This window comes from Lygodium microphyllum, chromosome 15, assembly GCF_053477565.2.
Source record: "Lygodium microphyllum isolate KBCC chromosome 15, Lygodium_microphyllum_v1.1.10, whole genome shotgun sequence".
In the NCBI taxonomy this organism is placed as follows: domain Eukaryota; kingdom Viridiplantae; phylum Streptophyta; class Polypodiopsida; order Schizaeales; family Lygodiaceae; genus Lygodium; species Lygodium microphyllum.
In genome coordinates, this window is record NC_141149.1 from 6,540,226 (window position 1) to 6,558,022 (window position 17,797).

The 17,797-nt window shown below is 36.7% G+C and overlaps 1 protein-coding gene across 1 annotated transcript; it reads left to right on the plus strand.

The window, feature by feature from the left end:
* Window positions 1-3,853: 3,853 nt before the first annotated feature.
* Window positions 3,854-5,485, plus strand: LOC148024237 (protein SPIRAL1-like 2). Its single transcript, XM_087693844.1, has 2 exons — window positions 3,854-4,431; window positions 4,950-5,485. The coding sequence occupies exons 1-2, from the start codon at window positions 4,036-4,038 to the stop codon at window positions 5,028-5,030; spliced, it is 477 nt and encodes a 158-aa protein (XP_087549970.1). The 5' UTR covers window positions 3,854-4,035; the 3' UTR covers window positions 5,031-5,485.
* The last annotated feature ends 12,312 nt before the right edge of the window (window positions 5,486-17,797 follow it).

Consider the following 17,797-nt stretch of genomic DNA (forward strand, 5'->3'; position numbering starts at 1 on the left):
ATAAAAGAAAATGCAATGCTAGAAAACTAGACTATGTTCTAAGGTTAGACAAGGTCACTCCATATAATACAATACATCATTGGGTTATGTATTTATATGAATAGGCATGTCACATCGTTGGGTTATGTATTTATATAATTGTTCTAACCTTGTTGATGGGTTGATCCTTGTGAATTCACTAGCTTGAAATAAATGGCTAAATCATAGTCCATGCTTAATAACATGTTAATGTAACTTCATGAATGGGTCATTACATCAAATTGAATTCCATGCTTTCCCATTACAAGCACTTTAAAAAGGTTCAACTTATCCTAAGTAAATGTTGGCTAGATATTTTGTAGTCAAGATTGTGTAGTGCCTATAAACTAGTTTGAAGATAGTGTAGAAATTTTCAAATGGAACCCTTCTCATTTTAAACTAAACAGTGGCCCTTAAATATCCTAGCATCATTTTCAAATTCTATAAAGTTTTTTTTTAATGTGGAATTTTTTTCTGAAAGTAGAGAAAAAAACTTTTGTTTTGCTTTTTCACTACATGATTAAAAGGTATGGATGTCAACTACCATGTTTATCACAAAGGCATAATAATCAACATTGCCATTTACAAAACAGTTAGGAAAACACTTTTCAACCATTATCCTAGACTTTGTATAGGACGTCTTTCTAAGACATGTGGATTAGGAGAGAACATGTGACATATATGGGATCTCTCTCTCTCTCTCTCTCTCTCTCTCTCTCTCTCTCTCTCTCTCTCTCTCACTCAAATTTGAGAGTAACATGTCACCAAATAGGCCTTAGGCTCTAAAGACGTTTTGGGCTCATGAGCTTTCTACCTATAGCTAACCTACCAATAGCTACTCAAATAGTGGTTAAGATTTTAGGTATTACAAAAGAAAACAATCATTAACCTAAAATATTGGCTTGTAGAAAATATTTCACAACAAGGGCTATTGTATAACTTTGTAAAACAACTATTCTTATGTTTATATACCATAAAAATTAAATTCATTTAAGGGATCTGTACATGCTATGATCATGTTGGATCAAAATTAAATAAAAAATAAAGTAATCCTCAGGTTTTTTGCATAAAAATTATGATTTCATTTTGTATTTATTTCCTTTACACTCATAAAAATCTTGGCATTGTATGAAATATGTATTGTAGTATTTTATAAGATATGTTTTATCTCATTTCTGCTGATGCAAAAAGGTTAATGATATGATGTTCATGAGGTTTTACATGCAATATGTATTATATATGCTTTTGTGGCTATCTTTGTATTGCCAACTATTTGGATAAACCAAATCTATTAGAGAAGAAACACATATATTCTATCATAATTTATTATCCTCACAAGTATGCATAATGTAACATTTGAACCATGCATTCTAAATATAATCTATCATCTATAATCTAATTCCCTTTTGGCCAAATTTTTGGCTTGAACGACTTCTATGGATCATGTACAATATTCATTCTCTCTTAGTAGTTATAGTTGATAAAAGGTGGTGCCTTTTCAATCATCATCATGGTAACTATGACTATCTAAGAATATATTGTTTAAAATCTAAATATAGAAGGTGGTGTCTTTTGAATCATCATCATGGTAACTATGACTATCTAGGAACAGCTTGTTTAAAATTTAAATATAGAAGGTGCATTCTCTTGTTCCTAGAATGGCCACTACTAATCAGAATATATTTCTACAAGTTGAGATGGTCAATAAATAGTGGCCTGAACTTGCATACATAATTATCTTGAAAATGACATGCAAATGATGGCTTACATCTTGAAAAAAAAAAATTATATTTGATGCGAGACCTACCATACGGCCAATATGATACATAAAGTTTGGGAAGCTAATTCATAGTGCAAAATGTTCATCGGCGGGCCAACCTTTCGATGACTTTTGAAACTTGATTTTACTCTTTTAAATGGTATCTACATCTTTGTGTAATATTGATGCTTTTAGGTTGGTAGTGGATAGTGCAAAAATGTTGAAATGGAGTGTTTACCAAGATAAATAACAGATGTTCAACAATGATAAAAATGACAAGCCCTTCAATTAGCATCAATGGAGGGATTATAACAATGTGATTTGACTCACTAACTGTAAGCATCATGGAGAGGATTACTAGTAATGTGAATTGACTAAGGAACTAAGTGCAAAATTTGAAAGCATAAAAACAAATGACTCGTGCATGTTAATAAATTTCAAATAATTTGCATTGCTTTCATACATCAACTTGTAAAATATTACTAGTTTCTCTATACTTTTGTAGGGCTAGTTGTGTGCTACTACAATATTATGACTAAACGACGTCTATATTTTTTATAGTTTCATAGATCATGGGTGTTAATAAGTTAAACAAGTAAAGATTCAAGTAGTTGTTCAAAAAATATGTATCTTGTAGAATTGTATCACATCACTAGAATGTCACAAAAGACTAGTCAATTCAAAAGTCTAAAGCCAAAGGTTTCCATTCAATAGGGAACAACATTAGATGCACTAAAAATGTGCATCTTGTATCATTCTTAATATTTTTGGGGCTTCATGATCAAGATTTTGTACATATGATGTGTGTACATGATGATAAAAGATATGGTTTTCACAATACTTATCTTGTTAATGGCTCAATTTTGTCAACAAATGCATGAATTTCCTATGAATATAAAATTAACACCCACTCTTATCAATACAATAGTGAAGATTTATCTCAATTTATGCATTGAATTTTTCTTTTGCTTATGTGCATGTGCATGCATGCATACACACACACACACACATTGATGCATGTACATTCAACTCATGTGTATTACCTAGATCAAGAAGAATCATTCTAGCCCCTATAGATTCTATCACAATTACGACTTTGTCTATTGCAAATTGAGTTAATTAAATATGTGCTAGAGTAACTTTTCTTATCAAATAAATTATGTGGAACAAGTGTAGCCCCACATTGTAATTGGTGGTTGTGTTTAGTTAAGATAATGGGGTCAATGAATAAAAAAATATAAAACCTAGATATTTATAAAATAATACTGAGCATATAGATGTAATGGTACATGTCTCCAATCCTAGTAGAAGGTATCTAGTGCTCATTTGGCTTGTGAGCTATTGCATCTCCACATAGCGAAAATGCTAGCATGGTTGTCGCGTCTTGCTAGCTTTCTAGGCTACTACTACTTGAAGGGGAGGTACATCGCTTGTGGGTTGAGTTGTGTGTCTCTTATCTATTAAAAGAAATTAAATTGATCATAAGAGTGTTAGAGGTCTCATTGGTTTCGTTACATGGGTATGGCCACTCGCCTTATGGGGCTCTATGAATTGATTCAAGGTTTCAACTCATGAAGTGGCAACCCTACCTATTTCATATGAAATAAAGGACGCCAACAACCATTCTTATTGTTTTCGTCTTAGAATAATCATCGGCAAACGACTATGACAAAAACTTCTCAACAGAATTTCGGGGCTAACGCCTAAGAGGCATGCATGAACAGGGACGCACACGTGCGCACGTACGAACACAAAACAACACACTCATCTCTCTCTGATTCACACACACACACACACACACACACACACACACACATTGTTGGGTAAAACGTAGCGGTAGGAGTGGTTTTTGGGGAGCATCTGTGCAGGTAAGAGGTGGTGGTCGACAGTGGACTGTGGAAACCCTCGACCGTCCCAGTGTCCTCTTGTCGCCCTTCCCTAATCATCAGCATAATCATCCTCATAGTCAGGCCTTGCATCTATTTATACTATCGATATGTGTATGTGCGCGAGAGAGAGAGAGAGTGTGTGTGTGTGTGTGTGTGGGTGTGGGTGGGTGGGTGGGTGGGTGAGTGAGTCCGTTTAGTCTCTATCCTAATCGTCGTTATAATCATCTTCACTTCCTGTTATCATATATTACATCATTGAGAGAGAGAGAGAGAGAGAGAGAGAGAGAGAGAGAGAGAGAGAGAGATCATATTCACTTCCGGCTACCATACATTACATAGAGAGAGAGAGAGAGAGAGAGAGAGAGAGAGATGAGGCGTGGCGCGTGTAGTGGCGGGGGGCACAGCTCCTTGGGATACATGTTCGGATTGGACGGCCGAGATATTCCTAACGCCAGCCACATCAACGGCCAGCAGCAGCAGCAGCAGCTGCTGCTGCAGCCACCGCCATGGGACCTCCATATCAATGTTTCTTCTTCGTCTTCTGTTGTGAGTAATAATACTACTAATATTATTAATAGTAATTATATGCAGATGACCACCAACACCTCGTCTGCTGATCTGGGCCCGCCCGCTGTGGGCGGCGCCCAATCGGATGGCCCTCCCGTTGAGGACAATCCGCACAGCACCATTTTGGCAGCTGGCCTCACAGCATACCCAGGCAACAACTACCCCCGAGGAAACCAGAACACTGGCAATTTTATCACGGCAAGCACTTCTCCCTCATTAGCACCGAGCTTGTTTCCTATGAACGGTTTTGTTGTTATATGAGCTGTCACATGTTTACAATTACATTTTAGAGAGGGGGTAGCTACTTAGTTGGATGCATAGTTGACCTTCCAGAGGGTAGGCTAATTGAATGGAGGGTGGTTAACTTCCTACATCAATCTAAGCATCTTAAAAACGGAAATCAAATGGGAAAATTGAACCTTGGGCTCATAATCCTTAGGATTAGTGATTACAAGTTACTATTTATTAGGTTCGTGTGTCTAGAGTTGGGACAATTGGAGGTAAATCTTACCTTCATACATCCACACAGCTAAGCTTGAAGGCTAGGGATGCCTAATGTTGTTTTTTGTTAGCACTAGAACTCTCTCTAGTGAAGGGAGTGTGAATGAAACCTCCTAATTATGTATGTTTACCTTTGTAAACACTAGCTACCTTTAATAGGAAACAATTTATGGTATTCATCTAATGAGCTTCACTCTCCCATTTTTACTTTCCAGGATCGACCAACCACGAAAGTGCATTCACCCCCTGGGGGGATATCATCTCTTGGTTACCTTCTTGGTGGTAGTAGTAATTAAAAGTGCCATAGACTTACCCAAGGTGATCTCCATATTTGCACGCCAATCCCATGCTTGTGATTTTGTAATAAGAACTGTTTCACACTTCACTTTCTCACTTACACATTGCTAGTCATGTATGATATCACAAGATGAATGGACATGAAAGAAGCCCTTCACAATATGAAGACACTTCCAATATTATGCATATTGGTGCAATTCTTATCAAGCATATCCTTGGATAGCTCCAAGGGTATTTAGTGATGCTCATCCAACACATCCTTGGATGGCTCGAAACATATGTATATTTGTTTTATGCTTATCAAGCACAAACACTTTGATGACTCTTGAATGGGGAGGAGGTATCTCCTTTTTGGTTATACTAACCATTCAAGATCTTTATCGTGAACGCAATCATCCCTAATCAAATAAGAGTAAAAGTTCGTAGTTCAGTTTTGGTAAACTTCATATATAATTACTAGTGGTGACACAATTTGAAAGGAAATTCATCACACTCGATTGAATAAAAGGTTGCCAAGCATTTTTGGATGAAATCAAATTTTCAATTAGAAGCTAAATAGTTGCACTAAAGAATTGTATATCAAGACAAATATAGCACTACAATAGAATGGAAGCATATATATGATTGTGCATTTACTAGCACATTTGCTTCTGCATGTAAGCTCGCATGTAAAAGCACGGATGTATGGGAAATCCTAACACTAAAATAAGCTTATATGGTTGTAGAAATCTCTAATCTTTTAGGTGCAATTAAACATGAGTTTATACAGATTTGATTCAAAATTGTGAGTGCTTATATTTTAGGATCTCTTTTCTAAAGAAGAGAAAAGTACATCACACACAAGGCTTACAACATGGACACATGTGCGCACACACACGCATACACACACACACACACGTAGACATAGAGGGAGGGAGGGAGGGAGAGGGAGAGACTTCAAGATGCTGAAGTGCAAAGTCGAGGTGGGGGGCCTTTGCAGCAACAAGAGAAACCTCTTCTTGAAAGATTTGAGTCATGCTTCACTTTGTATGTTGTTCTCATCATTGATTGTTTGCAAACTTTTCTTTTTGAAGATTTTAATTTTAATTAGAGCTTGAGCCTTCTATTCCTATTTGTTTCTCTTAAGGATTTTTGTTTTTGTTTTCCAATTTGGGTTTGCTATCTTTAGTAGAGAAAACATGTGGTTTAATGCTTGTGCAAACACAATTACTTGCAACTTAAGTGCGGCCTTAAGCATGCACGTTGTGTGTCTGCCACTATTTCTAGTTTCTATTTCTATTTCCCTTTTCTAGTTCTTGTTTGTAATTGTTTATCTGTATAAAGAAATGATCGAGTTTTCATTTAAATGTGGTTATGTGCAAGATATGTGCAACTTCAAATGTGGAATTATCTTAATGTTAAACATGGTGCTTCCTGTAACTATAAACTTTGCAAACTTTTCAACATTCAATTAATACTAGTAGTAATACTCTAGTAGGTGAGATTGTCATCTAAATGAGCTTGATTACTCAATAGAACATGCATGCATTGTAACAACTGGGATACACACCGACTAGGGTTTAGACACCCAGTCACAATGATCGGGGTATATAAGGTGTAAGAGCCCCAAAATATTAGGGCAACCAGTTATTATCAAGATCATACTCTTCACCTTCATCTCTTGCTTCCATGGCTTCCTCCTTCTATCTCTCCTCTTCCTTTCTCTTCTTCTAGTCTTCTTCCTTCTTCTTCTTGCTCTCTTTCTCTCTCTTCAGCTCTTCTCCTCTCTCCTTATAGCTTCTTTCATTACAAGTGGTATCAGAGCTTCAAGCTTTGGTCCTTTTCTTCTTTCCCCTTTCTTCCTTTTCAAATCCCAAAAACCCTAGTTACTCAGCTTACAGGTACATGTACAATAAGGACTGCAGTTAAATTAACCTTTTTGGAGCAAGCAAGAGCTATGGCTGGAGATTCAGACGTATCTAGAGGTAAAACGGTTAAAATAGTAGGTCCTCACTTCTTTTCATGCAAATTTTAAGGGTTCCAAGCCAAGTTTAGAGTCCCATGAGTTGAAAGAGGGCAAAATCTCAATTACTTTTTGCCTTAGTCCTCCTTCTCTCTCCTTCCTGCAAGCTCCCATGGCTACCAGCCCACATAACCTCCACAAACTTGCTCCAAACATCTCCAGGGCTTCAGCCACCACTTTCACTTCATCCCCACCATCTCCAGCTTCATTTGGAGCAACTAGGTAATGAGGGAAACCCTGCCCCAAGCAGCAAGCACCCGCCTGCAATTTGCAACAGAAATTGCATTGCTGCTCCTGGCCATCTCTTGCCTCCCACTCTTGCTCTTGGCCTACCCCTTGGCACTCTTGGCCTCCTCTGGTAAGTACTGAACCCCCTCAGCAAGATCTCACCCCCTTCCTTCGACACTGGCACCCAAATTGAACCTCCTATTGAACACCCCTATGGGAAACCATTACTGCTCGGTCCAAGCTCTTGATCCAGCCCATAACCCTTGGAGCTTAGTCATCAACAGATCTCTCAATGCCTTTTGACCTCTCCTACTCAGATTGATGACATGGAGCTCAATTTGCATGGGAGCTTTGTGGGCAGCCATGAAAGCTTCACTTCAAGCTCCCCCTCAGTAACTTTTGGCAGACAGTTTTCACCTCCATGGGGACCAAGCTTGCTCCATCCACTGCATACCACCCTCAGACTGATGGCCAAACTGAAAGAGTGAAAAAATGGCTTGAGACATATTTGAGGCACTTTTGCCATGATGTACAACACATTTGGGATACGTGGCTCCACTTGGTTGAGTTTGCATATAATAACTCCACACACTCTAGCATTGGAGTTTCCCCTTTTGAGGCCTTATATGGGTATAAGGTTTCCCTTCCCACAATCTTATTTAATGTTAAGATCAATCCTCAGAGTTAGGCTGAGTTGGATCGCATGCAAGCTTTACTTCAGTAATGTAAAATGAACCTTCAAAAGGCCTAAACACACATGAAATTCTATGTTGATGAGAAACGAAGGCATTTGTAATTCCAAGAAGGGGAATTGGTCCTTTTGAAAGTGCCTAAGTCCTACTACTCGACTCTCAAAGAGGGTAGCAGTAATAAGCTGGCCCATACCAGATCCTGAAGAGAGTTGGTGACTTGGACTATCGCTTAGAACTCCCCTACCACCAAAATCCACAATGTGTTTCATGTCAACTAGATGAAACCCTTTGTAGGCTCCTTAGTGGACTATGCGAAAGAACTTCCTCCCATAGATAAAGAAGGCATCACTCAGTATATCCCTAAAGCAATCATTGGGCAGCGAGATAAGCACTTACGGTCCCGATCCATAAAAAGAATACCTCATCAAATGGCAAGGCCTACCCCTAGAAGAAGCCTCTTGGTACCCAACAACCATTTTTAATGAATTCCCCCACCTCCATGAGGCCCAATGGGGCTGGAAGACTAGCTGATCATGCCCCAATTGACCACCCTCTGCTTGCAGATTCCACACTACTTCAGAATAATTGTGTACTTATCAAATCTTAGGCATGTGCATCCTAGATAGGCTGAAATTACTTATCATAAGCTCTGTTTTGACATTTGGTACGCCCTATTTGGAGTAATCTATCAAAAGTTATGACCTATTTACTTAAGCAGCCCGGTCCTAGACAGCATGCTATCCCAAGTCTCTACCCACCCAATTTTCATTTTCAAAGGGCTCAGAGTAGTACTCTTCAACCCTCCCTTAGCCCATCACTCCCCTCTACTTCTCCTTGTTTCTTAGGGAAAAAATCTTCAAGGTGGGGATGGATTGTATCAATCAAGATACACACCAACTAGGGTTTAGACACCCAGTCACACTAACACTGGGGTATATAAGGTGTAAGAGCCCCAGATTAGGGCAACCAGTTATTATCAAGATCAAACTCTTCACCTTCATCTCTTGCGTCTATGGCTTCCTCCTTCCATCTCTCCTCTTTTCTAAGATCTTTAGGTAGGATACCATATTTGGATTGATTGGAAAAATGAGTGTAGACTTATTCTACTACATAAAACTTAAGATAAACAACCATGATGTCTCCACATGGAAATAATTATACATATGTAGGATGGTAGTGGAGAACAATGCTCTTCAAGCTAAAGTTCACAATTTCTTTAGAGGCAAAGATCAGGAGGATATTTCCTAGGCAATTTGACTTGGTGCTTGTACATAAAAAAAGTACCATGAGTCAGGACATGGTGCTGCATCTACCTTCAAACACTTACCTTCTTGAGATCACGCTTAAGGATATTGAGGTAGAACTCATGATGGGTAATGCAAGATTTATTCTATTATGAGATGATATAAGATCCAAGGTGCATAAGCTAGAGCTAGGATCCAAGGTGTAGAATCCTTTTTGTAGCATCAAGAAAACCCTCTTCTTGAAAGTTTGAAGGCATGATTAATTTTATGTCCTAGAAATTGATGGTTTCAATAATTTTATATTCTTTCTTTAGAGGTTGCAATTTAGAATTAGGATTTATTTTAGGTTTTTTTAAATATAGGGTTTTTATTCATTGGTCTTCCAGTCATCTATTTGTTTCATAAGGAAACTTTTAATCTTTGGATTTTCATGTGTTTGCTTTAAAACTTCTTTTATGGATTACACCATGTAGCATTTACAATTCAAATGTTTATAGAACTCTCTTCCATGTGATTCTTCCCACCACATTATATTTGATTGCTTGGGGCATACGTAGAGTCTAGTTCTTTATCCACATGTAGTGTATGTAAAGTCCTACAATTCGTCCCATCTTTAAATGCTTCCAAATAATGATTGTGGATCAAGCTTTCTTTATTTTATGAGACCTAGCATTGGGTAGGCTTAAGCTAGTGGTGGATCCCAACTCCAATAATAAGCTACATTATTAAATCCTTACCCCATTTCTTGTATATCAAGATACAAGGACATGTTGATGATTGGAAGATTCCTATGGAGACTTAATCTAAGAAAGAGTACTAAGGAATCACTAGTACACATGATGAAATCCTCCTCAAAGAGCTAGAGCATTGGCCATAGTTTGTATAGCACTTGAAGCTATAGAAGAACACTCTTAGTTCTAATGTAATTTGGCTCTTAATTCTAGTGTTGAGATATTTGAGTTTGTGTATCTCAAATACTCAATGAGCTTGTGTCTTTCTAATTCTAAACATTGTGATCATTTTTGAATTGCTAATATGTAAGATGCGTCAGTTGTATAGGCACAACACAATGAAGAGAAAAATTTGGAAGTAAGAATCAATGAAACAAATGGTTTTGGAAAGAGTGGTGGATAATATATACTAGCTTAAGTTGTACAACTTCTACTTTGTAATCCAAGCTAAGATTTGATAGCTTTGAGTTCTCCTATCTTATATGGAAGTCAAACTTTTGCTTTCAAATCTTTAGTATATACCATCATATACATATTATAATGTATCAAACAATATTATTTGGTCATTCTCATTCTCCTTATATTTTTTAACGAGAATTTTATTGTGTCAATATATGTTATTTTTTATACTGTTTTATAACATATGGTTTTGCTTCGTCTAAAAAATGTTCAATGAAACTAAGGAGCTATTAGTGCAAAACTATGAGTGTTGCTACAAATTTGCAATGAGTAACTCCTTGGTTTTTTTTCCTACAAAATTTTCACATGTTTTTGAATTTCATAGAGTGTGAAAATGGTAGATAGAATACGTTGAAAATAATGTTTAACTAGATGTGAAAATAATAGTTATAATGTATTTAAATGGATGTTCACAATCACACTTGGTCTTTGCAAAGTGCAAGGTACTTTAGATGTAGGCTTTTTTATGTCACATAAGCTTGAGTATAGATGTGTCCATAAGTTTTTTAATTTTAAGCTCAATAAATATGCTTATATGGCCATCTTTGAGGCCAATATCTTTTACTATAGACTTACAATATGCTGTAGGCACAACTCAAAAGCAAGATAAATGTCAAATATCTTTTCTACTCAGTAGGTATTGAATGAAGATACAACTTTTAGCATTTAAGTCCAATTTTTAGCATTTGTTCTTGGTGGAAGCAAGAATTTTGTTACATCTACTGATGATTTTTCTAGAAAAATAGCCATTAATGATCAGCCATGCTAAATGGTTTGGAGGGATGGAGGATTTACATAGTCTACTATATATAGAGATGGGTAATAACTCATGCTAGCCAATCTCACACATTAGAAATGTCCCCTTTGTCCTTACATAAAGGTCATCAAACAAAGTGTTTTACATATGTATTTCATGAGATTCATCAAAAAAATACTTTTCATAGGTATTTCATGCATTCTCCATCACAAATAATTTAGAATCTATTATTCAAATGGTAAAGTGTTGCAAGCTAGATTTAATGCAAAGGGATGTTCTATGGAGTAGTTCAATGACAAGCACGAATAGTTACAAAAGAAAGTAGAGGTGGAAGCATACTTACCTTAAATGCTAGAATTCCTACAATGAATCCTACTATCCATGCAAATGGAAGAGGTGTAGCTAAAGACATTGGGATATTTCATAGAGTATTAGGCATGCAAATGTACAAAGGTTGAGATTAATGTACTTGAAATAATTAATTATATGTGTGCCTAGATTTAGAGTTATAGAATTACGTAAGGCATATGAAGCATGCCAATTTGAAAGTAGGCAAAATAACCATTTTTGCATGATAGAGATATAAGCATTAATATACTCTATGTTTGGGGGAATATGCGATATGTATTTCTTAGTGGTTGAAAGAAAGAATTTTGTTACATCTATTGATGATTGTTCTAGAAAGATATGGTGTATTTCATGAAGGAAAAGAGTAAAGTGTTTGATCACTTTTTGAGGGCTACTATTGAAACATAAACATGCTTTGAAAGTTGAGTGATTGAGGTCTATGAGGAGGAGATCAATACCTTTCTAACAATTGTAGTGACTTTTTGAGGTCTCACGATATAAAGAGATGGTTTACATGCAAATATATCCCTTAGGAAAATGGGGTCGTAGAAAGGAAAATCAAGCATATTGTAGAAGTGGTATAATTAAATGTCTCTGAATCAACATATCATACATCGTCACATGTTTCCTTTTCTATTAAACATTCAATATCATATGCAGGATGACAATTACAAACTTATTTTTATATCATTATATCTTCAAGACTATGCATAATTTCCTTGTTGCAATTTAGCATTGTAAATGTCAACCTTTTTATCATAATAATGGGCTACTATATGATTTGTTCTTCCCAATAGTGAAAGACAATACTAGAATTGTTACAACCTATTTTCTACCATCCATCTCTCCTTGTAGAGCTGTGCATACCTCTAGAATTACCATGACCTCCTAAAATATACATGTCACCAAATTTTTAATTTAACCTATTTTGTTGGTTACCACTATCATGTAGCTTTGTGAACATAATATGAAAAATACAATTCAAATGCACGGTGTTTAGACTACTCTATGCATCTAAGCAAGAGTGAAGTCAAGAGGAAGTACTAGGATATTAGTGTCCTTACCTTGAGAATCTCATGAATCACAACTAATTCAAATATGTGATAGCATCAAAGCATTGTAAACCTCAGAGAAAGGATGATTGGGAATGCTTATAGGGTTACTATGGTAGATATGGTGCTTGTGACTACAAAACATATTCACTCTTATTTGGTAAATGATACGAAAATTGGACTTGTATGAGGTGGTGACTTTTGAAGTAAATTATATCTTGATTATTGTCTGTTAATACAAGAGGATTTTTGTGGAATAGCTTTAAAAAAGGCTTATGGGAGAAAAATGTGCATCATTGCAAATGTAAAAGAGTCCTAGTCTAACCAAGTAATCTAACTTAATTACTCCTAATGAAAGAGATGGTTACAAAACAATTGCACAATCATGGCCATACCATAGATCGATCTTCCATTAACACAATATTAAGAGGTAACCATGCCAAAAAACTAAGAAACTGTAGGAAAATATGCTTAGTACACATCCCAATCTGGTACTAGATTAAGAAGATCAACTTTTGTAAATGAGAAAAAAGATAGTTACAATAGAACATTGTGCCCTTTTATAATAAATCCTCAATGTCTAAATGATAGTGGTTTTCCAAGGTTGTTACAATGACTCATTGAAGTAAATTCCTACTCTAACCAAGAAATATAACTTAACTACTCCTCATGAAACAAAGAATTATAAAAGAATTGCACAACCATGGCCATGCCATAGATTGATCTTTGATTAATCCAATGGCATAAGGTAGCCACCATGGTAGCAAACTAGGCAAGTATAGAAAAATATCATTGGTGCATACTCCAACCTGGTGCTAGATCAAGACAATTAGATTTGTAAATGAGCAAAAGTATAGGTACAATAGTACATTGTGCTCTTTTGTTAAAAAACCTTAGAAATCTAAATGATAGTGGTTTTCCAAGGTTGTTCTAAAGGCTCGTGGGGTAAATTAATTACTTCATTTTACAAAGCATTATTGCCCAGAAAAGTCATGTCCTCAAAACTTGAGAATGACAAGAGTACAAAAGAATGATTCATATAAAATATCTTGATCATGCAGACTTTCTACCAAATATTCTCCATAAAGCAATGAAGTATCCTTGATGACAAGAAAACACTATTATTGTTGAAAAATTGTGAGAATTTGAAGTGATGCCCAAAATAGGGCTATGGTTGTAAAAGGGCCATAACTTTGCATAGGAATCTTAGAATGAGATAAATGAGGTATCAAAATGTAGAAGACGTTCCAAAGTACATGTGCATGTCATAAAGATCAAAGTTTGATGTGGTTAGGGAAATTAATTTGACTAGATATCTTTAATAAAGATTGTTGTCCCTCATTTTATGAGTCATGAAGATCCATTATCTCTTAAATACTTCCATCAATTCCAACCCTTCTTAGGTACAAAGATGAGTATTCATATCAAATAAGAACTTGAGGTACTTTGATATATATCAACATCGTGAGGCAAGTGTCTTTGTAGTGAAATAACCACCCCGATCAAATGGATACACATCAAAATAAGGATCATTAATGTCATAAGCATCACCCCCAAAAGCATAAGTCTTCTCACCACCACCTAAATAAAAAGAAAACATGTCACAAGATCTATAATATTCTTCATAAGTGTCTTCATGTTTGCATGCATATCTTGAATAATTGAAGTAGCCAATATTTGATGTAGATTGCTTTTATATAATCATCCATGATGATTATGTTAACCTTTGTACTCTTGGTGTTGCATTTATCTGTATGGTGAACCGTCTACTTTTCATCAAACTTAAAATACAATCCCTTAGCTTTTATCTCTTGCAGATCTTCATTTGCAATATACTTGCTTTGAGAAGTTTGTGAATAATTTTTACCCACATTAGTATGCCTTTTATTGTCATGGTTTATTTTAGCAATGTGCCTTAAACTCGAGCCTTGTTTTGATGCATGAATACTAGGATAAGTTAGAATCTGATTATACAAAGAATTAGATCCCTTTTCAATCTTATAGCCATGTTAAAAAATAGTCCTGACCTCATGGGCTAGTTAGACTGAGATAAAGCCTCTCTTTTGGGTTGAAACTTCTTATATTTTTTGTTATATCTGTTAGCCAATTGAGTGCTAGCATGGACTTAAGTGGGATTGATTGCACCAAATTTGGAAGAGAAAGTGTAATTGAGATCAAAATTATACTTATTGAGCTTTTCCCCATCATAAATACCATCCATATATATTGAAAGGTTTAGAAATTGGCTTGAGTAGTCTCTAACCAATTGATCTCTTTGTTGGAGTGAATATCAACATCTTTCCAATTTCTCCTTCTCCAAAGGTGAGATAAAAACTTAAACTATTGCATTTTCTCTTGTTTGTTGTTTTTTTAGTAGGGTTTGATGTCATTTCTTACTATTATTGTTGTTATGTTATAGAGGTTGTTTTGGGTAGAAGACATAGGTGCTTCTCTCTCTCTCTCTCTCTCTCTCTCTCTCTCTCTCTCTCTCTCTCTCTCTCCCATCTATGTATTTTTTCTCTCTTCTATTGTGCTTTCAATAGACCTTGATATTGGTTCTAATCGTTTCTATTTTCTTCCATAGTTCATTTGGAGTAAGAAGTGAAGGTGTCCATTTCTTTGTGTGTTTGTGTGTGTGTGTGGATTTTCTTTGTTGCTATCTTTTCAATATAACATAATGTTGGTTCTAACTCTTATTGTTCTATTATTGTAAAGATCATTTTGGGTGAGTGGATATAAGTGCTCATGTCTCTCTCCCTCTCTCATTCTCTCTCTTTGTTTTTCTCTTTTCTAATATTTTTTCAATATACCTTTATGTAAATACTAACTCGTGCTATTGTCTTTCTACAAAGATCAGTTTGGGTAAGATTAGATAGGTGCTTACTGCTTTCTCTCTCCCATTCACTCACACACACTCTCTTCCTTTCTCTGTGTGTTTTTCATTTTCTACTATCTTTACAGTAGAGTTTGATGCTAGTTCTAAGTTTTGGCTAAATTGTTGTTGCAATACTACTAAGCACAAGACAAAGCAAATATTCTGTAGCTCTAGGTTTTGATCAACAATGATTCAACCTTATCTTTAGTGGATCAGCTTATAGGTGAATTCATCCAACTTTATGTTAATTTTATTCATGCAACTATCTTGATAGCTTTTGTTAAAAGGGATTCATCAATTGAATAATCTAATCACAAGTTTCTCATGGCTATGATTTCAATAGGCTTTGATGATCATAAGTCTCAAATCTATTGTTGGTACTGAATCAAAAGAGTAGTGTGAATATTCTACCTTATAGGTAAATTCTCTCTTTTATGCTACAAGGACTCATGAATAATTAGTTATTTGGTGTAATATTTCCGTTGATAATACTTCTAACCCATGTGATAGTCATGCAAGGGAATTCCAACATTAAAAATACACTGACGGTGTGATTTTCAAATTATCCACAACGTATCTTGATCTCCACTTGCATAAACGAGTTAAAAGAAAAAAAAAACCGTTTAGTTATGTGGGAACCTCCTCTTAGAGAGGCCAAAAGGATAAAATTTAGGAATAATGGAAATTATTATTATTATTATTCCCCCCTTTCCCCAGCTGATTGTCGTGCTGGAGGGGAGGGGAATAGCAAGGATGACTAAGCATCCTTGCTGGATGCCGTAGAGGGGATGAAACCCATTCATGAACCGCGTGGGGGAGGGGAGGTACCTCTCCCTCTCCCATATAAACCCCCTGTGGGGAAGGGAAGGATTGGAGGTGGTCGGGAGAGAAGAGAAAGGAGCCATCGCTCTGTTGCAAACCTCGTGTTGCTGCCGAGCTGGAGGAGGAAGGTGATAATTGAACGCCGCCAGATAAGAGAGGTGGAGCTGAAGTGGAGGGATGACGTTGCCAGACGGACGAGGTGGAGCTGAAGTGGAGGGACAACGCTGCTAGACGGACGAGGTGAACCAGCCGCCTGACTCTGCCAGTCCCCCCAGCACATCGACGAGTCGCATCACGGCCATCATTTGGCCCTGGATGCCAGCAAGCTACCGTCAAATTCATCCTATCTCTCCTCCGCGTGTGATAACTCCACCTACAGAAGCTTCCAAGAAGCTTCTTGGAAGTTTCTAAGGGGAGGGACCTAAGCCCCCCTTCCTATACCTTCAATTTTCCCCCTCCCGGGTTTATCTTCTTAAAGGCCCTTTCACCCCCTGTGTTTAACGTATAAACCCCTTGTATTACCCTTCATCTTTTCCCCCCCTGGGTTTCAAACCCCTAAGTCCTTTTCACCCCGTGTCCAGACACCCCTCCCCTGTGTCCAAACAAATCCCTTCAAGACCCCCCTCCTATACCTTTCACTTCCTTGTCCCAAGATCTCCCAAGGTCCTTAATATGCCTCTGGAAACACACACACAACCCTCCTGTGTTTTAAGTCCCTCATCCCATGGGTGTTGGAGCCCCGTAATTTAAACCTTACTTCCCCCGTATTTAACCCTTAAGCCCCTTTCCTTTGGGCTTGTTACTTTTTCCCCCGTGTGTAAAACCCTATATGACCTTTTTCCTTAGGCCCTGTAAGCCTTTCCCTCCCAAAAGAATTAAGGCCTTAAAGGTCTTATTACCCCCTCCTCGTGGTTAATCCCTTAACGATTCCTTGCCTCGAAAAAGGAGAAGAAGAGTATTGAAGCGACGGTGGAATTCCGAAAAGAAGTGTAAAGCTGCTTCCACGTTCAAAGGACTACAACTGCAATGCCTCCTAAAAAAGTCCAAGGAGTAGCTGCAGGAGGGTCATCTCCCGGTATCCATGTGGATATCTCACCCCAAAACCAGGTTTTTTTCTTTTTAATTTTATATCAATTTTAATTCAATTGTGCAAGATGAATTGTTAGGGATAAGATATATTTTGTCCTAGTTATTCGTGACGAAGGAATTTAGTTTAATGAAACATGCAAAATAAATAAAGTATAAACATAGTTTTCCTTCAAATAGCATTAAGCATTGAAACGAATCATGAGCAAGATTATTTACCCACTAAAGTAGTATACTTCGGTTAAGTCTAGAAGGTATAAAATTGCATCTTACACTATTAACCCCTATTTCTTTTTACAACAAATCATCATGGAAAGTGCAAAACTTGAAAGGATTCTTGCGATGATTAAACTCTAGGAAGTTATCATTGCTAACTACATAACTTAGCAAGGGAAAGATTGCTTATTTAGCATGAGTTTGTTTGCAAAGAAAAGGGAAGATTAGTTGAATTTAACCTAACCTCAAATCGA

What these genes read in the sequence shown, in the direction of transcription:
- LOC148024237 (XM_087693844.1), top strand. Translation starts at nt 4,036, where the DNA reads ATGAGGCGTGGCGCGTGTAGTGGCGGGGGGCACAGCTCCTTGGGATAC. An exon ending in ACACTGGCAATTTTATCACG is followed by an intron (nt 4,432 to 4,949) that starts GCAAGCACTTCT and finishes TTTACTTTCCAG; the next exon opens with GATCGACCAACCACGAAAGT.